This window comes from Puma concolor, chromosome F2 (assembly GCF_028749965.1).
Source record: "Puma concolor isolate L17-30 chromosome F2, mPumCon1.1.hap2, whole genome shotgun sequence".
In the NCBI taxonomy this organism is placed as follows: Eukaryota; Metazoa; Chordata; class Mammalia; order Carnivora; family Felidae; genus Puma; species Puma concolor.
The window spans coordinates 4,114,523-4,135,208 of NC_141684.1; the positions used below are offsets into that span (position 1 = coordinate 4,114,523).

Genomic DNA, 20,686 nt, shown 5'->3' on the forward strand with positions numbered 1-20,686 from the left:
AGGACAGTGCCCGGCACATGGCCGACATCCTTATGCTCTTAATGGTTTTGTTTTCTACATTTTTTTAAAATTTATTTTTGAGAGAGAGAGGGAGACAGAGCATGAGTGGGGGAGGGGCAGAGAGAGAGGGAGACACAGAATCTGAAGCAGGCTCCAGGCTCTGAGCCGTCAGCACACAGCCTGACTTGGGGCTCAAACCCACAAACCACACGATCATGACCTAAGTCGGACGCTTAACCGACTGAGCCACCCAGGCACCTCGAGGTGTCTGTCTAGGTGGCTTCTCCCCACCCCCAGGGCGACACCTCTTCAACAAAGCCCCCGAAAGTTTCTGGCAAAACGCAAGTGCCCCACACACCAGGAGGGGGTCCCCCCACTGAGGAGTCCAGGGCAGGCCCGGTGAACTGATTTCTTTATAAAATACTTACCACCCCCTTCATTCAAGGGTGTGGTTTACTCGAAGTTTCCATCCCGTGTGTAAGGAGACCAGGTGGAGAGACACCACAGCAGACCTTCCTTACCCAGCTGTTTGGCAAGCACCTGCTCCCTGTGTGCCTGGCAGGGCCCCAGGACTTCAGAAAGAGTTGGGGTCAGAGCTCGCCCTTGAGGTGCTCCTGCTGGTCTGGGGAGGACAGATGCCTCCCCCCCCCCCCCCCCCCCCCGCCACAGTGCAGATAACCCAAGTGGCTTCTGTGAAGGGCCCTTTCCAGGGAGCAGGAGGGTGTGGGAAATCTCAAGAGATGGCCAGTGATTTGGTGGGCTTGCCGCCCGTGTCCCGCGGGCCCCGCAGGGAGGGCCACAGGGGGGCAGTGGCGGGTCACTGGCACACAGACACAAATGCATCCTGCTGGGCGGCTGAGGAGGACGTAGCAATAAGGGAGGGGCTTTGCGAACACGTGGTCTGCACTCTGTGCACAGATGCATCTGGAGGCCTGCCTTTCAGAGAGGGGGAGCATCGGGCCCCCCCTTCCTGGGCCTCCCTCCCTTAAAGCAGTAGCCGCCTGGAGCTCCCTGGTGGTTATCTCCTTCATCGGGGTCTCCACTTCCCTCTGACCTCTCAGACAAGTTCTGTTCCCCTGCAGATGGTGCTTACGTGGTCCCAAAGCCATTTGAACTTGGGACCAGCAGCCTGAGGGAGCCAGAAGCAGGAGTGCTTTGACTCAGCACCCTGGCTCCCCGCCGCTGAGCCATCCCAGCCCAAGGCTGAGGGAAAAGGGAGTGAGCCTGCAGGCGGGGTGTCGAGCAGAGGAGGGGGTGTTCAAGGCCGGCAGCTCCGCATGTGCAAAGGTCCTGAGGCATAAGGCAGAAGAAATAGGAATCGTGTGCACCTGTGATAAACTCCTGGACAACGTTTACCCGCTATCTTGGAAACTGAAAGGCAGAAGCCAAGACCAGAGGGTCCAGGGAGAGGCCCCTGACATTAGGGAGGCACAGGCCTGGTACTCGTATCTGTTGTCTTGAACTCCCAGCAAGCCTCGGGGGAAGGTGCTGTGTACTTGATCTCCAGAACAGACCAGGCGCAAGGTGCCGAAGCCTGTTCCTGAAGTTGTGCAGGTGAACAGGAGTCAGGCTGAGCTGGTCTGCCTCTACGTCTGGGTTTTTCCACTCTGCCTTGAGACTGGGAGACCTGGGGTTACTGTTCTGTTAGGGTGGGTCTGGGCCATGTGTGTCTGTGCGTGCGCGCGTATGTTCTCCCGCAGGTGCTGGAGGCGGCCTTTTCACACAATCTTGACACAGGGTGGTTTTGTGGCAACTGAGGGTTGTCTGCGTAGGATCGTGTGTCCTCGGGCAAGTGACTCGGCTGAATTAATCCTTACAACTTCAAGAGGCTGGCGGTAGTGGTATTCTCGATTTGCCAACAAGGAAACCGAGCGCAGAAAGGCTATGAGCCGAGCATCGTTCTGTGCTTTTTATCAGCGCTCACGTTTAATGCGTGTTTACCACTAAAAGTTAGGGAGTGGGGGGAGTGGGGCTAAGATTCTTCAGTTTTTCCTGCTCCTTTTTCATGACTCTCCAAGAGCATCCAGGGCCACAGGGTCGTGCGTGTGTGAGTCTGTGTGGGCCTGTGCGTGTGTGTGTGCGCCTGTGTGTGCCTGGGTGTGCACATGTTCCTGTGCCTGCACACATCCCTGCGTGTGTCTGTGTGTGCACATGCACAGGACCTGAGATCCAGTTTCCTCCCGTGTGAAATGGACGGGACTGTCCCAGTGCTGACCGCATGGCAGATGTGAGGACGGGCTGCAGAAGGGCTTTATGGGGTCTGTGTCCACATGCAAGTGTGGTTTCTCCTCGGGCCTGCTGGGCCATGTCCGTCTGTACGTGTTTGCCGCTGGGGTCTGGCCTCTCAGCTGGTAGACCGCCATCTCTAGGACGCGTCACTGCAGGTGTGGCCCGAGTCTCAGGGGCGTGGCGCAGTACAAGCGACTTGTCCTCTTGGGTCAGCAGGGCTGTGTTGTGTGTGGTTGTTCAGGAACCCCGGCTCCTGACAGCCAGAGGCTCTGTCCTCCCGAGATCCTGAGTCTTCTGCAATCTTCAGGGAGAGGGAGGGGGAGGGGGACAGAGAGGGAAGGGGACAGACACACTCAGAGAAGGAGAGGAGAGAGCGAGAGAACTGTGAGGCCGGTGTTTATGGGCCAGGCCGGAACCCTGCTGCTGTCACTGAGTCATACGCCGTGTCTACTCGCAAGGGACGGCGTGGGCCAGCTGTGTGCGCATGAGCAAGGGGAGGTCACGCATGTGGGTGGGCACCACGGGCTCAAAACCGCCCTTTCCTGTTGCTTCTAGACAAAATGAGCATCTCCCAACGCTTGAGGCCCTGGAAGGGAGCGTGCTGCCATCCGTCTCCTGCAGCTGCTGCGTGTGAGCAGGAAACAAGTTCAATTCCGCCAGCTCAGATGTGCTTAGAACAAGGCCTGGTACCATCTCTAGGGGCACTGGCCCCCCCTACAGCTCTGATGTGACCTGGCTTCTCTTTGGGTCCTACCGGCACGGCGGGAGCTCCCGGAGCAGCGGGTCCCCAGGGGCCTAGGTAGAAATGCAGAGTCCTGGGCTCCCAGCCCGCCTGACTCAGGACCTGCACTATAATAAGATCCCAGGCTGTCCAGTCCCCGTGAGCACCAAAGTTTAGGAAGCAACGCCTCAGAAGCCACAAACACAACGCTTTTTACCTTCATTTCGGCGCGTTAGGTATCTGAGAGGCACGGGTGTTTGTAGTTTACCATTTTCAACTCGGAATGTGCGCCCTTGTCTTTGCTCCCCAGGCCTTGTTGGCCCCACGGGTCATGCCCATGTCACAGATGAGGGATGAGGACCTTGCCATCAGGCCCCGTAACTCTGTGCCACTTAGATCCACGTGTACCCGGGCTCTTTTGGGGATTCAGAGGAAGGAGGAGAGAGCCTTCCTGGAGAAGGTGGCATTTGCACAGGGTCCTTTGAGAGGGCAGGGAGCATCTGAACAGAGCGGTGGAATCTGCCGGCCCCTGGGGCCATGGCCACCTGCCTAGTTTGGCTGGTTCTTAGAGCCAAGAGTAATTTGGCATTCAAGGCTCTGCATGTTCTGCCCTATTGGTCTTTCTGGTATGAATTCTCACTTCCTTCCTCCCGTGCACTCCAGGGTGAATTAGCCCCGAAAGACAGTCTCCACATCAGACAGCATAAGTTTTATATTTTTGACTTGGTTTCTCTTTTTAAAAAATGTACCAGTTATTAAAGGGCGTTAGGCCTTGCTTGACCTTACATTTTCTTATTCTACCATTGACTTTCAAAAGTCAGCCAAATTTTATATACTTATTCCTATGATCTTAGTAAATTTTTTTACATGTCTATTAGAGCACGCATGGGGGCGGGGGTGGGGAGGAGCAGAGAGAGAGGGAGACACAGAATCCGAAGCAGGCTCCAGGCTCTGAGCTGTCAGCACAGAGCCTGATGTAGGGCTCAAACCCATGAACCATGAGATCATGACCTGAGCTGAAGTCGGTCCCTTAACTGAATGAGCCACCCAAGCAGCCCCCGAACTTAAGTTTTTAAATATGGGTTTGTTTTTACCACATTTTCTTCTGGTTTCTTTTTGGGGGGATTTTGTACTGTGGGGGAGGAGGAAAGGAGAGAAGAAGAGTGAGGAACTTTTTCTTTTTTTTTTTTTTTTTGTTACTAGGAAGGGACGCAGGAGGGCAGGAAGGGAACCACGGGCTTCTGGCACGTTCTGGAAGGGGTGGGCGCCACCACACCCACAGTGGGGTCGCGGTCGTGCCTGGTGTCAGGGGCCTGCGTGGGAGCCCAGGTGGGGGCAAGGCACGTTTCCACGCTGTGGAGGTGACAGCACGCACCTGCAGAGGGTGTCCCCTCCCCCCAGAGTGAGGGAGTCTTTAAACCCTTTAGCTCAGTTCCTGGCCCAGCCCGCGCCCTCGGTATAGGTGGTTGCGGTCATTAGCGCCGCGTTATTACGATCGTTCCTCTGTGTCGTCAGCGCTGCCGCTGACTGATGGGAACTTCTGGGAAGAGACTCCGCGCATGACAAGGATCACTGAGGAGAAGGAGAACGGGCTCTGGATGCCGCCCGGGGAAACGTGGGCTGCGGGCCGGGCTGGCGGCTCTGCGGCCGCCGAGTGCCCGCCAGAGGGCGCCCGAGCTTCTTTGGTCGCTGAGCGGAGCGCCCCGGCCCCGGGGAGGGCCCGACCGGGAGGATGGGGACACGGCTTCGGCCAGTCCCCGCCCCACGCGCGCTTCCCTGTCCCCTGGAGGGGGCGCCCCTGCAGGAACAAGCTTGCCTGGTGGGTGGTCGGCACTAGCCTCTCCCGGCCCTAGCCCTGTAGTCCCGGCTTCTGTGCTTCCGGCTTAGGGTATTCGAGTGGGCGGGGCTGACCTTGACCTCGTCCTGCCCCAGGTGTCAGAGCTGCCCCCCCACTGCCACCCCTCCCCCCCCGTGGGTGCCTCATCAGAGCCCGGCAGCCCGGCAAGGCAAGGTGGGTGCATCGCCGTGTATTTCATGGCAGGAGGGAGCGGGCTGGGCCACTGCCCGCCCCAAGGCCTGGTCCTCCCTCCCCGCTGGGGCAGGCCTGGGCCTCCGACGCTGGTCCAGGTCCTTTGCTCCGACTCTGCCCGCCAGGCTGTGCTGTCAGAGCTGCCTGCCAGGGGGGCCTTGTGTTGGAGGAGGTGGCCCGTGGCTGGTTCAGGACGGACGCCTGTCACCTGCGTCCAGAGGCCCGAGTGGGGGTTGGTTAAGGGAGCCCACAGGACTGTGAGGCAGGCTTGGGGGTGGAGGGCAGGTGTGAGGGCTGCATCGCCCCTGCACCCCAGGAGGCCGGCGGGGAGGGCGGTGCTGCCCAGGGTCCGGGCTTCTCCTGGGTGCGCTCAGTCTGCCGGGGGCCCTGTGCCCAGGCCAGCTCAGCCTCTCCTCCCAGAACCCCACTGACCCCCAGGCCTCCGCCACTCCTCCCTCCCTCAGCCTCAGGGAGAAAAGGGGGAGAGTTTTGCTTTAAAAATAAATAGCTTCTTTACCCTTTCCATTGAAGTAAAATTCACGCAACATGAAATTCACATTTTAATGTGTACAATTCAGTGGCATCTGGTCCATTCGTAATCCCATGTGATCACCACCCCTGTCTGGTTCCGGGACATTTTTATCGCCCCAGAAGAAAACCCCGGGCCCAGCAGGCAACCACCCCGTATTCTTCCCTCCCCCAGCCTCGGTCGACCGCTCACCTGCTTCCTGCCTCATGGATTTGCCTGTTCTGGGCCCCTCGTGGAAGTGGAGTCCTACAGTATGGGCTCGGTGCCTGGCATCTTTCACTTGGCGTGATATTTCAAGGCTCATCCACATTCTACCATGTGTCAGAATATCCTTCCTCTTCAAGACCGAGTAATATTCCCTTGTGGGGGTAGACCACAGTTTGCTTGTCCATTCATCCACGGGGGAACATTGGGGTGGTCTCTCCCTTTTGGCTGCTGTGAACATGGGCGTACGAGTGTCTAAAGACTTATTTTCGAGTCTTTGGGTGTAGACACCTACAGTAGAAGTGCTAAAAATAACGTTTAAAGAATGCAATTCTTTGTTATCTGGGTCGGCGCCGAGAGCGGAGAAAGCTGTAAGGCCTGCCTCTTTCCTTCCCGTGGACTCCTGGGTGGGCACACGGCCTCCAGCAGGGCCCCCCCTGGATGCGCCTGCACCCCCAAGGGCTCCCTGATGCCCACCTTGCACGGTTGTTTTGGGGACTAACGGAGACGTGTGTGTGGCTGTCCGGGCTGCTTTTCGTTCATCATTTGGGATAATAACCTGTGACCCACACCGGACCCTCCCAAGGTGAAGGAAACAGGGGTGGAGGTGCAGCTGGGGTCTGGGCCAGGCTTCCTGTGAGTCTGCGCGCTGAGAGGCGCTCCCTCCTGAGGGATGCCCTCAGACCGACGAGAAGATAGGATGTCCAGTTGGCGGAGTTGTGGGAGTGGGCGCCAGGCCGACGTGCCAAGTGTGGAGGCTCCCTGTGGCCAGCATGGGCTGTGCCCGCACCCAGAACCCCGCATCCAGCCTGCCCTGCCCTCGCACAGGACAGAAGAGCAGAAAGGCCGGTCAGGCGCTCTGGTCACAGATTCATGCCTTTTATAAGCTTAGACAATGTTTTGTTTTTACATTTTAAAAGTTTTTTTTTTTAATGCTTTTGATTTGTTTTTGACAGACACAGCATGAGGGGGAGAGGGGGAGAGGGGCAAAGAGAGAAGGAGACACAGAATCCAAAGCAGGCTCCAGGCTCTGAACTGTCAGCACAGAGCCCGACGCAGGGCTCAAATTCACGAACCGCAAGATCATGCGGAAGTCGGACGCTTTACCGACTGAGCCACTCAGGTGCCTCTAAGCTTGTATAGTTTCCAAAAATAAATTTTCAGGTCCCTTTTTCCCCCTAAGACATAAAATGAAGAGAAACCAAAAGGGAACTATTTGGGAAATTAATAATAATCTTAAAAGTATCTGAGGGAGATGTTCTCTCATTAAATAAGACCAAATCTGCCAGATTTTCCTCCAGAGAACACAGAGTGCCAAACCTGTGAATCAGCAAATCACTGGGGCCTCCTCATGGCTCCAAGAAGGGTGAAGGGCTGGGGACTTGGAATCCGAGGGCTCTGAGCAAAGACCCTCAGTGTTCTCATCTGTGAGATGGGTTCGTGCATTCTGTGGGGGTGGAGCTCCCCATGGGGATTGTGGGAGGGGCTTCAGTCTACCCCGGAGGACTGTGCCCGCCTGGGTGTGGCTTTCCCCGTCTGCGTGGCAGGAGGCAGGGCTGGCCTCAGCCCACTTGGGGAGGAGCTTCCATGGGCGATGGCACCTGTTGCTGCCTTGGGTTTGTGCATCTGTGAGACGGACTGGCTGGTGATTGCTGTCCCCTGGGCTCGCGACCGTGGAGGGTTGGTGGCAGGGAGTGACGAGTGGCGGGCTCACTGACCTCTCATTCCCCCTGTTCCCCCACCTCCGCTTTCCAGCCTTCCGTCCTGCCCTTCTCACCTCCTTTCCCCCCATTTCTGGAGCATCACGACCTCTTGTTTTAGACAAACAGATGGTCTGTTTTGTCTCGTTTTGTTTGGCCTGTGCCATTAAAATGTTTAATTAGACACCAGTTGGATTCTACATTTACAAAATCTGTATTTCCAGCTTCTCTTTAAAAATCAGGAAGTTGGGCCGCCTTGGCCTGCGCCCTGTGGCCGGGCCCTGGAGAAGCTGCTCTTTCTGGGGACTGGGCTGTGCCACTGGCCACCTGCCGGCTTGCCTCGCCTCCCCCACCTGTCTGCCCTCGGACAGATCTGAGGCGCTTGTGGGAGAAGCCGTGTCAGGTGCAGGGAGAGTGACCTACAGAGGACTGTGTTGTCCATACAAAACTGTTGTTCGTTATTTTTAGTCATGCTAAGCAGTAGAGCATGTGGAGTGTTAACCAATTGCAATCAAAACACCGGCTGAAGCCAAAAGACTTATTGGGGAACAGGCTGGACCGTCTGTGAGCTGGGTTCAAACACAGGGGTGCAATGATCCGCCCGGTCTCTCCGGTCAGGGATTTCTCCTCTGTGGTTGCACCCATCCTCATGGTGCCAAAATTACTTCAGCGGCTCCAGACATCACGCTCTGGCACCCTACTAGTCTGGCGGGAAAGAGCCAAAGGCTCATTGTTTCGGGGGGCTTGGCTAGCCACCCAATCAGAGCCCACAAGAAGCACCGGACCCTCTCAGGGGTTGAACGGAGACCTGTACATGAGCCCAGCCCAGGCGCTGGTACCCAGCTCTGTTACATTGCAGGAAGGCAGAGCCGACTTGGGGAAGCTGCAGGAAGGACGTCCCTCTCGGATGGAAGAATGGATGTGGACAAGCTTTGTGGACAGGCAGGGCCCCGGAGACAGAACTCACTTACACAGTGATGCATCCTTCTAAACTCCAAGTGCCTCCCCCGTGCCACACTCTGGGATCACAGAGGTGAGTCAGGAGTGGGCAGAACTGTCCTCAGAGCTCACCTTTGTGAACTGTAAGTTGCCGTGTAACCGCAAGGGACTGCTTCCCTCCACATTCCCCCATTACAGAGAGAAAACTCAGGCTTCGAGGGTCTAGGTGGCTTTCCCAAGGTCATGGTCAGTGAGTGGCGGACCTTGGGACCTGCTCATCCTACCCAGGAACCTCCTGAGAACCCGTCCTGCCCACTCTCCACCCCCTGGTCGCCCATGAGTCATTTTCCTTTTTGGTGTCAACAGACACCTGGGTCTTAATAATCATGCGGCGCTCACTGGGGGCTTGAGCAAGGCCAGCTTCGTGGGAGGGTGCAGGAGTGAGATGCATGTTGCACACAGAGGTAGGGGAGCCAGCCAGGAAGCACAGGGGGCTGAGGGCGGCCCCCCTCCCTGGCACCTCCCTGAGTCATTCTTTTTTTTTTTTTTTTTTTTTAAATTTTTTTTTCAACGTTTATTTATTTTTGGGACAGAGAGAGACAGAGCATGAACAGGGGAGGGGCAGAGAGAGGGAGACATAGAATCGGAAACAGGCTCTGAGCCATCAGCCCAGAGCCCGACGCGGGGCTCGAACTCACGGACCGCGAGATCGTGACCTGGCTGAAGTCGGACGCTTAACCGACTGCGCCACCCAGGCGCCCCTCCCTGAGTCATTATTTAATGCAGTGTGTGCCTATTTTAATTCCTATTGGCACAAAAACCTTGTATGTCCTTTATAAACATTTCATTCTCTTCCGGTAGCAAGTTTCCCACTACCCAAGGCCCGTGTAGCCATCTCCCTCCCTGTGTGGGGCAGTCTGTCCCCAACCTGGGCAGCTGTGGGCTGGAGCTGACAGCCCCCACCACCCTCACCCAGCACCTGCCTGTGATGGCTCAGGGAGCAGCCCAGCCCCCCTGAACTTGACAGAAGAGAGTGAGGGTGCCTGGGGAGGGAGGGTGACCGTCCAGAGTCGGGGCTCCAACCTGAATTGGCCCCATGCCGGGGGCCAGTCTCGTCCATTGCCATGTCCTGGAGTGGAATTCTGGCCAAGGGATCAGGGCAGGCTTCAGGGAGGGGCAGTCCCCAGCAGGAAGTTTTGCAAACTGTTCGGTGCCATGCAAGCCTGAGGAAGTCATTTAGGCCAGCTGTTAATGGGCCTAGATTTCCAGGGAGCTAAGGGGAGCCACAAAGAGTTCTTGAGCACCAGCGTGCCAGGAGCAAGACAGCTCTGTGACCCACACTGTCTGGCTGCCTTACTTACGTTTCACAGTGGGGAGAGCCTGCCGGACCCTCACGGCACCTTTAATGAATCACTGCCCGGAACAGGGCCAGGTCTGGGAAACTTCTTGTGTCTCGTGACTGTCAACTTCTGGAAAGTCTAGTCTAGCGAGGAGCACAAGGCATCTTGGAAGGGAGGGCTGCCTTCTAGCCACAGCTGGTTCTTCAGGGAGCCCCAGACCCAACAGAGATGATGAGTGTTGTTGCCCTCTTCCCTGCATCTTTCCCCTCCGGAAAGCTGGCGCCTATTCATTTTATTTGTTAGCCAGCTGCAGCCGGGAGACGCAGGCGTCTTCTCTGCAAAGCCTCTCCCGGGACAGATCAAGGAGACCCAGGAAGTATATTAAAGAGGCCATGAAATCAGGCTGGATGATGCAGTGTCTTGGGCAAAGCTGCCCCCAGCCGTGCTGGGCTCGGGATTGGCCAGGACTCCAGGCAGGGCCCCGGGGACAGAAATCATTTACCCAGTGATGCATCCTTCTAAACTCCAAGTGCCTCCCCCGTGCCACACTCTGGGATCACAGAGGTGAGTCAGGAGTGGGCAGTACTGTCCTCAGAGCTCACAGTCTGGCCAGAAGGCGGTGGAAGGGAGGGAGGCCAGGACCCCCTGCCCGTGGCCTGGCCCACAGCAGCCCAGCTGTGACTCTCTGTGGGTGAGAGGGGAGTACAGTCTGGGTGGTGATGGCCTGGTGTGTGGAGTGGGGGGCGACCTGCCTGCCCCTGGGCCTCGCTTTGCCTCTCTGATCGTGGGGAGGGTGATATGGGCCTTTTCCAGGGTCACTGCACGCATGCCTCATAACGAATAGCCTTGCGGCTCTTACGAGCCTCCAGCCCTCTCCAGGCTTAGCAAGTAGGTGCTCTCCTGGGGGTGGGGGTTCACGTGCTAGAATCTGGGGCAGGACACGGGGCACGGGTCTTCCTTCCCATTCTCCCAAACCTGCTTCACCGCACACACCCATGTTGACCCTGCCCTCCCTCACCCCCTGCCCTGTCCTTAGCGCTCCTGATGGGCTCAGGCCCTGCCACCTGCTGACAGAGAGCTCCCAGGCCCGGGGAGGAACACTGACTGGTGAGAGCAAGGTCCGAACGCCACGGAGGTGGGCAGCCTGAGCAGTCTGCAGCCACCTCTCCTCCCGGCAAACTCCTACTTACCCATCAAAACCCTGGAGGCTGCGTCGAGGCAGTGACCGCAGGCTGATGGCCCCGTCTGACTTGGGTCCTTCCTCTGTGCTTCCCCTGCTTCCGGCATGGGCCTCGTGCTAGAACTTTGCACCTGGCAGAGCAGATGATTCTGACCCTGCTCACCTCCCTGGAGTTGGCGGTCAGGTCTGTCTTCCTCTCTGATTCTCCAGCAGCCCACACAGGGCCGGGCCTGGCCCGGGGAGGGCAGTAGCTGTAGTTCAACCCACGCCCTCCCCGCCCGCCACTTCCTGGGCCCTAAGCAACGGCGCTGCCTTAGCCAGTGCGCTAAGCTGGGTCTCAGGTGCCAGGGTCCCTCTGACAAGGACTCTGCTGCCCCATGGCACCGAGGTCCCTTGAATTCGATTCCAATCTGTGTCCTTGTCAGCTCCTGTGCTGGGCCAGGAACCCTTGAGCCTCTACAGCGTGGGGACTGAACTCGACCCGGGGCCACTCAGCTCTTTCCTGGCCAGCCCCAGGCACCCCATGGCACTGCACAAACACCTTAGATGCGGGGGTAGAGCCTTGGCAGTGGTCGGCAGGCTAAGGCTACAGCAGGTGCTGGGGGTGAGGATGCGGCAAGGGCTGGGGAGGTTAGGATGGGTCACCTCCTCAGACGGGTTCACGGGTGACTCGTCGGAGCTTCAGCGCCTGGGAACTCAGGGAGCATGGTGTTTGGGGTGCAGCACCGGGGGCAGCTTTTCAGACTGGGCACTGTCCTTGTGAGCAGGCCCCAGGGCTGGCCCCACACCCAGCAGCCACCCAAGCAGCCTGTCAGGGCCAGCGCTGGGGCCACAAGCAAGTCCGTCCCTGACTCTGCACACATGGAAAAGTCTGCGGGAGGCACGGCCGGGTGTGGACGGACAGCATGAGCGGCTGTGCCCCTGTGCACAGGGAGGTTTGCACCCAGTAGTGCATGCTCCGGCTCGTGAGCTCTGGGTGTTGGTCAGCGCTGGTCACCTGCAGGGCTGGGGAATGATGACCCCGCCTCTCCAGGGCGGCTGCAGGCTGGTCTACTGTCCCCTTTTCAGCCTCCTCTTCCACCTCCATCTAGTGAACTGAGTGACCCTGCAGAGGTCACAGGCCTGCAGCCCAGAGGCAGGCACCGGATACCTGGTGTTGGTATCTCTTCTGGGCCTTGTGCACGCCTCCTGAATGCCGTGTCAATCATTTTTTGACACTGCTTTGCCAGAAGGATGGGTTATTCATACGGGGTGGGGGGGGAGGAGGGGGGTGGGCAGTGTAGTCCTCGGTGGGATTTCTGACGTTATGTTGCCTCTGCAGGGCGCAGAGGTGGAGGGGGAACTGGCCCGGGTGCGTGGGGAGCCTGGGGACTTAGTGGGAAAGCCTGGACGGGGATGTGGCTCCTGAGCTGCCAGGACTGGTCCTAACCAGGGGTTGGGGGGACCGGAAATGATCAAGGAGGACAGGGGCGGCTCAGCCTGGAGGTCCTCGGTGGCCTGGACACCCATGTGCCCTCAACTTCCCAGGACCCATCGTGCCAGGCATTGGGCAGGGCCCTGGGCCCAGGCTGGCTGGCTAGAGCCCCTTGGGAGATTTTGGGAGAAGTCCCTGTGGATCCCCCGTGACAAGCACAGGTCCTGGTGCACAGTCACCAGTCTGGACAGAAAACACACGAATCGTTGAATGAACATGGCGCCCAACCCAGGGAGGCCGGGGTGCACTCGTTCACGCGTGGACGGAAAACCCCGTCTTTCAGGGCCTGAACTGTCACACAGGTTCCGTGAGACCCCAGAGACTTATGCCTCGTTCTCTGGGGAAGGAGTGATGGCCTTCCCAACGTCTGGTGCACGTGCTTTCCTTTCCTCTCATACGTGTAACTCCGATCGCGTGGATGCTGTTGAATTTCAAATCCTTGCATGTAATCCCTGCAGCATATACAGGAAGAGTGACTCTACACACACACATTGCACATAGAACGTGTCCTTGAACGCGGGTGTGCTAGGAGTATATCGTATGTGCCTTTTGGGTATTGGTGTAATGCAGGTGGTTATGGGTCCCGTTCCGCGTACACGTTCACGCTGGTCACAAAGTTCCCGTCTGTGCTGTGGACGTCCTGTGTGATGTACCCGTAGACGCTGCCCTTGTGTGTTCCACAGATAGCTTGTGCATACTTTACTTGCACACGTGGTTATTTGTACCCCTGGTTGTAGTGTTGTGTCACAGCAGAGACAGGAAGCGGGTCCGGTGGAGAATACATGGGGTGTGTCAGTTGGAGCCTGTGCAGGAAGCAGCACTCTCAGTTGGAGCAATCAATTAATGGGCTGTTTATAGACTCTTCTGGAAAGGGTGAGTCTGGCGGAGGGAAAACCACCAGGGAGGGCGTGGCTCCCTGGCAGGGTGCGGTCTGCGTTACTGGGACTGTGGAGAGTGGCTCGAGGCTGTGAGGCTGCTGGCAGATGAGGCTCATGACCAAGGTCCTGGTCTTCTTCTGGCCTCCTGGCGACCTAACTGGAAGCCAGGCAGCAGGGTGTTGAAGAGGTCCTGCCTGGCTGTCTCCTCCTCAGAAGGTCCTGACCTCTGGGGGCATCCATCTCCCACACTCGGCGACACCTGCACCTGACTGCTGTGTGTCACCACTGTAACGGAGCAGCGGGATACGCCGTGGGGGTGCCAGAATGAAGAAGTGCTTTCATTATGCAGCAGGACAGATGGCCAGAGAACCGAACGACCCTGCCACGGGCTTGGGGCTGCTGTTCCCCGGGGCCACGTGAAGGAAAGGGCTCTGACCATCACTGCTGACAGGTGTGGGTGGGGCCCGGGAACCCCATGAGCAGCTTTTGACCCAGCAGATGCATCATTGGTCTCCTCTAGTAAATAGATTGCATCCAGAGCCATCAGCTAACATCACCACCTTTCTACGTGTCCAACAATCTACTGTTTCCCCACCATCCATCTGGCTTTGGTATCTGCCACGCAGGTGAGCTATATGGAGACATAGTGGGACTCCCACCCCTGCATTTTGTATAAATATAAACCCACTTGTTTACCGAGATGTGCCTCATTCTTTCCTGAAGACCCAAGCCTCCATCTGGTACCCTTTCCCTCTAGGAAGAAGAGCTTCCTTTAGTAATTGTGCCGTGCAGATCTACTGGGAACAAGTTTTCTTTCATGTTAAAACGTGCTTTGACTTCATTCTTTAGAATTATTTTTGTTATTTGATTTTTGAGAGCGAGTAAGCAGGGGAGGGGCAGAGGGAGAGGGGGACAGAGGATGTGAAACGGGCTCCGTGCTGACTGTGGAAAGCCCGGTGTGGGGCTTGAACTCATGAACCGTGAGATCATGAGCTGAGCCGAGGTCGGACGCTTAACTGATGGAGCCACCTTGGGTGTCCCTTGACGTCACTCTTAAATGCTGTTTTCTGTGGATGCACAATTCCAAGTTACCAGTCTTTTTTTGTTTGTTTCAAGCTCCTTAAAGATGTTCTTTCATGGTTTCCTGGCTCCTATTGCTTATGATTAGAAGGAGTATTGAGATGGTTTTTTGTGTGATGTCTTGTTTCTTTCTGGCTGCCTTCAAGACTTCTCTCTCTGGTTTTTAGCAGTTTGGCTCTGATGGCTGGTTTTCTTTGTAGTTCTCCCGCTTGGAGTTCACTGGGCTTCTTGAATCTGTAAATATGTGTCTTTCACCAAATTTGGTCCATTTTGGCTATTCATTTTTTTTTTTTTTGGTCTTGCTGGGATGCCTTTTGATATTTTCCTAAAGGTCTCTGAGGCTTTGAGAATTTATTTTTAATCTGCTTTTGCTCTGTTCTTCAGGTTGGATTTCTGTTACTATCTTGGTTGCTCTCCCCCTCGGCTTTCTCTTTCCCATTTTAGCCTTTCTGGCCTGACTCCAACTTTGTCCTGTCGTTTTCCCTCTTGTGCAAGGACGATGGGGTTTCTGAGGGGTTGGAGCTCTGTGCTGGCCCAGTGGGATTGAGGGCCAGAGAGGATGAAGAGAAGGCGCCCTGGAGGCAAGCATAGGAGGTCACTGCTCTAGCAAGATTAGGGCCCTTGGGGCAGGTAGGGCACGCACAGATTCATGCCAGGGGAGAGACAGACAAGCTGGCCCTAAGTGATGTGGCCCTGGTAGAGAGCTGGGGACTTGAGTAGTCAGACTGTTTCCTAGGGGGGAGAAGGGGCAGGTGAAGGTCTTGGGGCCTGGTTGGTCCCTACGGAGGTACCAGGCCCTGACTAGGTGCTGACTCAGCAGATCTGCACAACCCAGTCCCAGTGGGGACTGGGACTTACATGGGATGATAGTAACACGAAGAAACCAGGGTTGGGAAGGGTTGGTGCCCAAGATAGTGCACATGATTAAAGAGCTATGGGCCCATAATGGCTCGGGGTAACATCAGGGAAGCCTTTCTTGATGGGGCAGGATTTGACATGTTGGAAGGTCTCAGTCTAAATACTACCCCAGGATTCAGGGTTTGTTTTTTTTTTTTTTTTTTTTTTTTTTTCCTGGACAGTATTAGTTCCAGAATTTGAACTAGAGCCTACCGAGTCTCATGTTCTTTCTGCCATATTGTGCGGACCCTATCCTGGCTCTCACATGATCACTAACTAGCTGAATGACCCTGGCAGGTGCCTTCACCCTTCAAGCACTGCCATCGTCATTCAGAATGTGAGGAAAATACAGCTCAACTCTGTAAAGTTGACACGGGATGGATGAAGTTGCATGAAGAGTTTGAGAAGCACTTACACATGGGAGGTCTGGAAGGATTCTTTGGTCCCCTGGTTCCTGAGAAGCCTCCATTCACACAGTGGCACAATGTTATTCCTTCATTTGTTCAATATTCTACCTGCTACCTATCACCTTGGGTGGGGGTGGGGGTGGGGGGATCTAACCGTGAACAAAGCGGATACGAGTCTTTGCTGTCATGGTGTGTATATTCCACTCTGCAATGACTCCTCTTGTCAACATCCACCTTATTCTTGGTGCCTGAAAACTCTGGGCTCAAATCCCAGCTCTGAAGAAATCAAGTTATCCTGCTATTAAGTAACTGACTCAGTTTTCCCGCCCTTGGTGTTGGACTCGTCGTGCTGGGTTTGGAAGGTTGTTAGGAGGTCAGAACGAGGCACCGTAGGACCAGGACTCAGCAGAGAGGCAGCGGCACTGGTGTTGCATGGTGGGCATATGTAATATTCTCCCTTGGGCTCACTCCTTCTGCAGTCTTCTCGTTAGTGGGTGTGCGGCTTTTCCTTTTCAAGCTTTGCTTTGCTCTAAGAGGAGCAGGGAAAGGCCCTCCGCACCCCTCTGAACGGCCCCAGATGAACCGCCCCCAAGTCCCCCCCCCACCCCTGAATTGCAAAGGACCCTTGACCAATTCTTCCTTGTTCCTCTCCCCCCCCCCCTCCCAGCCTCCACCGTCTTCCCAGCCCCAGCCTCCAGCGACCTCTCTTCCCCGGCTCCCCCTTGTCCTCCTCTCTCCCTCCCTGTCTGTCCCAGCCCCACCCCAACGGAGATGCCCAAGTGCGACCCCACCCCAGAGCTCATGGGGCCTCTCCTCACGCCTTCTCCCTGTTTTCTCACCCCTCCCCTCAGGTTATGGGCACGCGGCCCCAGGCACCGACGCGGGCAAGGCCTTCTGCATGTTCTACGCGGTGCTGGGCATCCCGCTGACACTGGTCATGTTCCAGAGCCTGGGCGAGCGGATGAACACCTTTGTGCGCTACCTGCTGAAGCGTATCAAGAGGTGCTGCGGGATGCGCAACACGGAGGTGTCCATGGAGAACATGGTGACCGTGGGCTTCTTCTCCTGCATGGGGACGCTGTGCATCGGCGCGGCCGCGTTCTCCCAGTGCGAGGAGTGGAGTTTTTTCCACGCCTATTACTACTGTTTCATCACGTTGACTACCATCGGGTTCGGGGACTACGTGGCCCTGCAGACCAAGGGCGCCCTGCAGAAGAAGCCGCTCTACGTGGCCTTCAGCTTCATGTACATCCTGGTGGGGCTGACGGTCATCGGCGCCTTCCTCAACCTGGTGGTCCTCAGGTTCTTGACCATGAACAGCGAGGACGAGCGACGGGACGCCGAGGAGAGGGCGTCCCTGGCCGGGAACCGCAACAGCATGGTCATCCACATCCCCGAGGAGGCGCGGCAGGGCCGGCCCCGCTACAAGGCGGACGCGCCGGACCTGCAGTACGTGTGCTCCTGCACCTGCTACCGCCCGCAGGAGTACGGGGGCCGCCCAGCCGCCCAGCAGAACTCCTTCAGCGCCAAGCTCGCCCCCCAGTACTTCCACTCCATCTCGTACAAGATCGAGGAGATCTCACCAAGCACGTTGAAAAACAGCCTCTTCCCCTCCCCCATCAGCTCCACCTCCCCCGGGTTACACAGCTTTACCGACAACCACAGGCTGATGCGACGGCGGAAGTCCGTTTAGGGTGCGGGGCATGCCGGGCAGGCGGGAAAAGTCGCTTGTCCTCCTTGACGTCAAGTGCCACCGGCCCACCTCGTCTTTTCGTTCTCATTTATTCGTTCCGGGCATCCTTGGTTGTGATGGTCATTGTCACGATTACCTTCCCTCCTTCCTTTTCCCTCCCCCCCCAGGTTTCACGTCCTCCCCCACCGCCCCCGGCGAGACAGAGCAGGCCCAAGGGGAGAGAAAGGCCCGACTCCCTCTGAGACTCGCGTCTGAGCATGAAGCATGGATTCCTTCCTCCCTTCCTTCCTTCCTTCCCAGCGAAGAATGCCTTACACCCCTCCCCAGCCTGCCCCACCTCTGGGGTGGCTCTCCCAGGACAGGTGTGAGACCAAGACCACCAAGCAGAGCTGAGAGAATATATCCGACCCAAAGTTGCCCCCCAGGCTGCCAGCCGGCCAGGGACCACCGACGTGGTGTCTGCCCTAACTTCCTCCCTCTCGTCCTCCCGAGCACTGGGTGGGTGTGCGTGCGCGGATGGTGTGTGAGTGAGTGCACACGCCCGTGTACCTGTGTGTGTGTGTGTATCGTGTGACAAAGCGGAAAGTGGCAGGTATTAATTTTTCTTTTCCACGACACAGTTCTGTTAAGAACCTGCTTTCAGCTGCTTCCAAACAAAAATGGGAAAACAAAACCCACGAGGCTTTTGATTTACCATTCTGCCAAATCAAGCATGCTCCATAAGCAGGCCCTATCCCAGATGTGTCATGACCATATTCTTTAGACGCTACGTTCTAAATTATATTAACTTCTTTTTCGGGGTGGGTGGGAAAGAAGATACGGATCATCTTAGCTTGCCAGTTCAAAAATTTTTTAAAAGCATGCACTTTGTTAAAACTGGTATGCATTATCAACGCAAGAAAACAGAACTAGCAGCGGAATTAATCAAAAGCCAAGAATAATACGAATTAAAGACATTTTTAATTTTATCATCTCCAGTTCCAACAATTTACCGCACAACTGGAAGCGTCAGGGGAAACTGGAAAATTGTTGGAACCTCAGAGTACCTATATTTGTTATTTCCCTCTCACTTACATGGTGGTGATGGTGGTTTATGCAGCACCGATCTGCATAAGTAGGTATCACAGTGTGGGATGCTTGGATGAGAATGGGTATTCGTGGATGTGGTTTCTTTTCCTAATAAAAAAATGACAGGGCATTCCTTGTTTAAAAAATATATATATATATGTATGTATGTAGTTCAAGAAAGACGGTCTCTAATTGCATTTGATTTGTAAATAAGGGCAAGTCTGTGTTGGTCTCAGGAAGCGTTTGGAGGTAAGGGTGGTGTCTTGGCCTGTTGGGAACTTGTCGATCTCTGGGGATGGTTTTCCTGAGGAGTGGAGAAATTCCTCCCCACCCTCCCTTTAGATGGCTCAATGGGAAGGCCTGTTAGTCTCCTGGGGGCAGCTAGGTCATTGAATATGGCATGTTGCAGGCCTTTTCAATGACAGGAGTAAAGTCTGGTGCCTTTCATTTGCCTGGTCGCCACCCCTGTCATTTGTAAAACTCCCCTATCCTCCCATGGCTTCTACATAAACTCAAAGGTCACGGCTCTTGGATAGAAAAGGGCTTTAACTGCTTTGCCCAGAAGCAGCAGTGGGAGGCCCCGTGGGATCTCCCAGAAGGGAGGATCTCCCTGGAAAGAGTGGACCTTCAAGCTTCCTGAAGGGAGAGGGCACTAAATGCCACCAGTCCCAAGCACCTGGGCCACTGGACTGAAATGCAGCAGTCCAGGCTCCTCCAAAGAGGCAGATACTGCAGTGTTTATGTCACATGTTGAAAATGGCGCCTGCGTCAGGACACAGAGCCTGAGGAAGGGGTCCGGGAACCACAGCCTCTCGAGGCCAGAATAGACCGTTCTCAACCTTCAAGGTTGTCTCAATGCACTCATTTTGAATAGATGCATATTTTAGGGATAAAAATTTGTCCAGAAAATAGAAGCAGTTAATTTTTTTTTTCCCATCGGAAGAAATTTTTGGTGATAGGGGGTCACGGGTATGAAAATACTAGCCCATCCTTGCAGAGTGCTTCATGTATTGGAGGAGTCCGCTTAGAAGAAGTGTGAGGTTTCTCATCAAAACCTTTGTAAGGTGTGTCCTCAGATGTCTTTGATCTAGAGAGGAGACTGAGGTACTGAGAGGGTGAGGGGTTTGCTCAATGTCCCAGAGCTGGTCCTGGTCCAGGAAGCGGACCCCACCACATCACGGTGTCCTCGTTAGGCCCTCTACTGAGGGCACCTGCCTCTCTGTCCACAGGTAGGTGCACCAGGACTCTGGAGTCAGAGGAGCATGGGCTCAACTCTTCATTCAGAGCTGGTTTCTGGACTCAAATATCCATTTAAAGTGGCCTTCTACTTAAATGCCTCCAGTGACAGAGAGCTCCTCCTTTCTTGGGGAGATTGGGAAAACATTCCGTATTCTATATTTCCACAGAGTTGACTGTTCTGTATAGGATTAAGGATCGTAGGATGGAGTTTTTGCTGTTCAGTGATGACCACCAACTTAAATATTGGAAGCAGCATGGAACCTGTCCTGCCATATTCCTCTTATTTCTCTGTCCTTGGCGACTGTTCAGCCCTCTGAAGGACAATCAGTGAGTCTTCTCTTCCAAAGTTAAACATCCTTTTTCATGCTTGGTATATTGAGGGGACAGAGGGGAACCTAGCTTTGCTTCTTTTGTGATGGCCATCTCTTTCTTAGGTGATGGCCCAGCGGTTCGCTACCGTGGTCTCTGGCCAAGGAGTTCTCCATGCGCACCAATGAGGTGCTCTCTTGGGGACAGTGAGTCAAGGGCCTCCAGGGTCCTTCTCTTCCAATAAAATGGGTCTGAGGAATCTCCATCTAGGGCTTGGACACCTGAGACCTGCTCAGTCAGCACAAGAATCCTCAAAAAGCCAAGAGGAAGCTTAGTCTGAGTCACCTCACCGAGATCCCTCATTTTTCGGGGGGTGGGGGAGGAGTTGAGGTGCAGAAAGAGTGAGCTGGCATCTCAGGTCAGCCAGCCAGGCCCTTGGTCGTCTTGTGGGTTTCTCCTGCTTTCTTTCTGGCTCTTCGGTCACTGCTCTTGCTTATACCCCCAAGGTCCTTCAGCACCTCAAGGAGTCTCTGTTCCTCCCTCTCATGCCTGGCGACTTCTTTCCGGAGTCAGGCTTCTCACACCCTTCCAGGGAGCAGTGCCCACTCGGTGAAGGGGAGAAGTCACAGGAGTTTGGAGGCAGGCTTCAGCTTCAGTTAGGACGAGCTGAGAAGAGCTGCATTCCACCTGAATCACAGGGGGACTGGCTGGCCACCCAGTTCTAGAAGCAGGGTCTAAAAGTCAATATGCCTTGTAGATCCTTCAAGAGC

General features: G+C 55.7%; 1 protein-coding gene across 1 annotated transcript in view; it reads left to right on the forward strand.

The window, feature by feature from the left end:
- The window catches only part of KCNK9 (potassium two pore domain channel subfamily K member 9), an 80,469-nt gene extending 60,089 nt beyond the window's left edge, over positions 1 to 20,380 (forward strand). The window contains exon 2 of the mRNA XM_086694999.1: positions 16,459 to 20,380. Within this exon, the coding sequence (XP_086551125.1) occupies positions 16,459 to 17,300 (842 nt within the window). The 3' untranslated portion in view covers positions 17,301 to 20,380. The remainder of the gene's footprint in view (positions 1 to 16,458) is intronic.
- Positions 20,381 to 20,686: the final 306 nt, after the last annotated feature.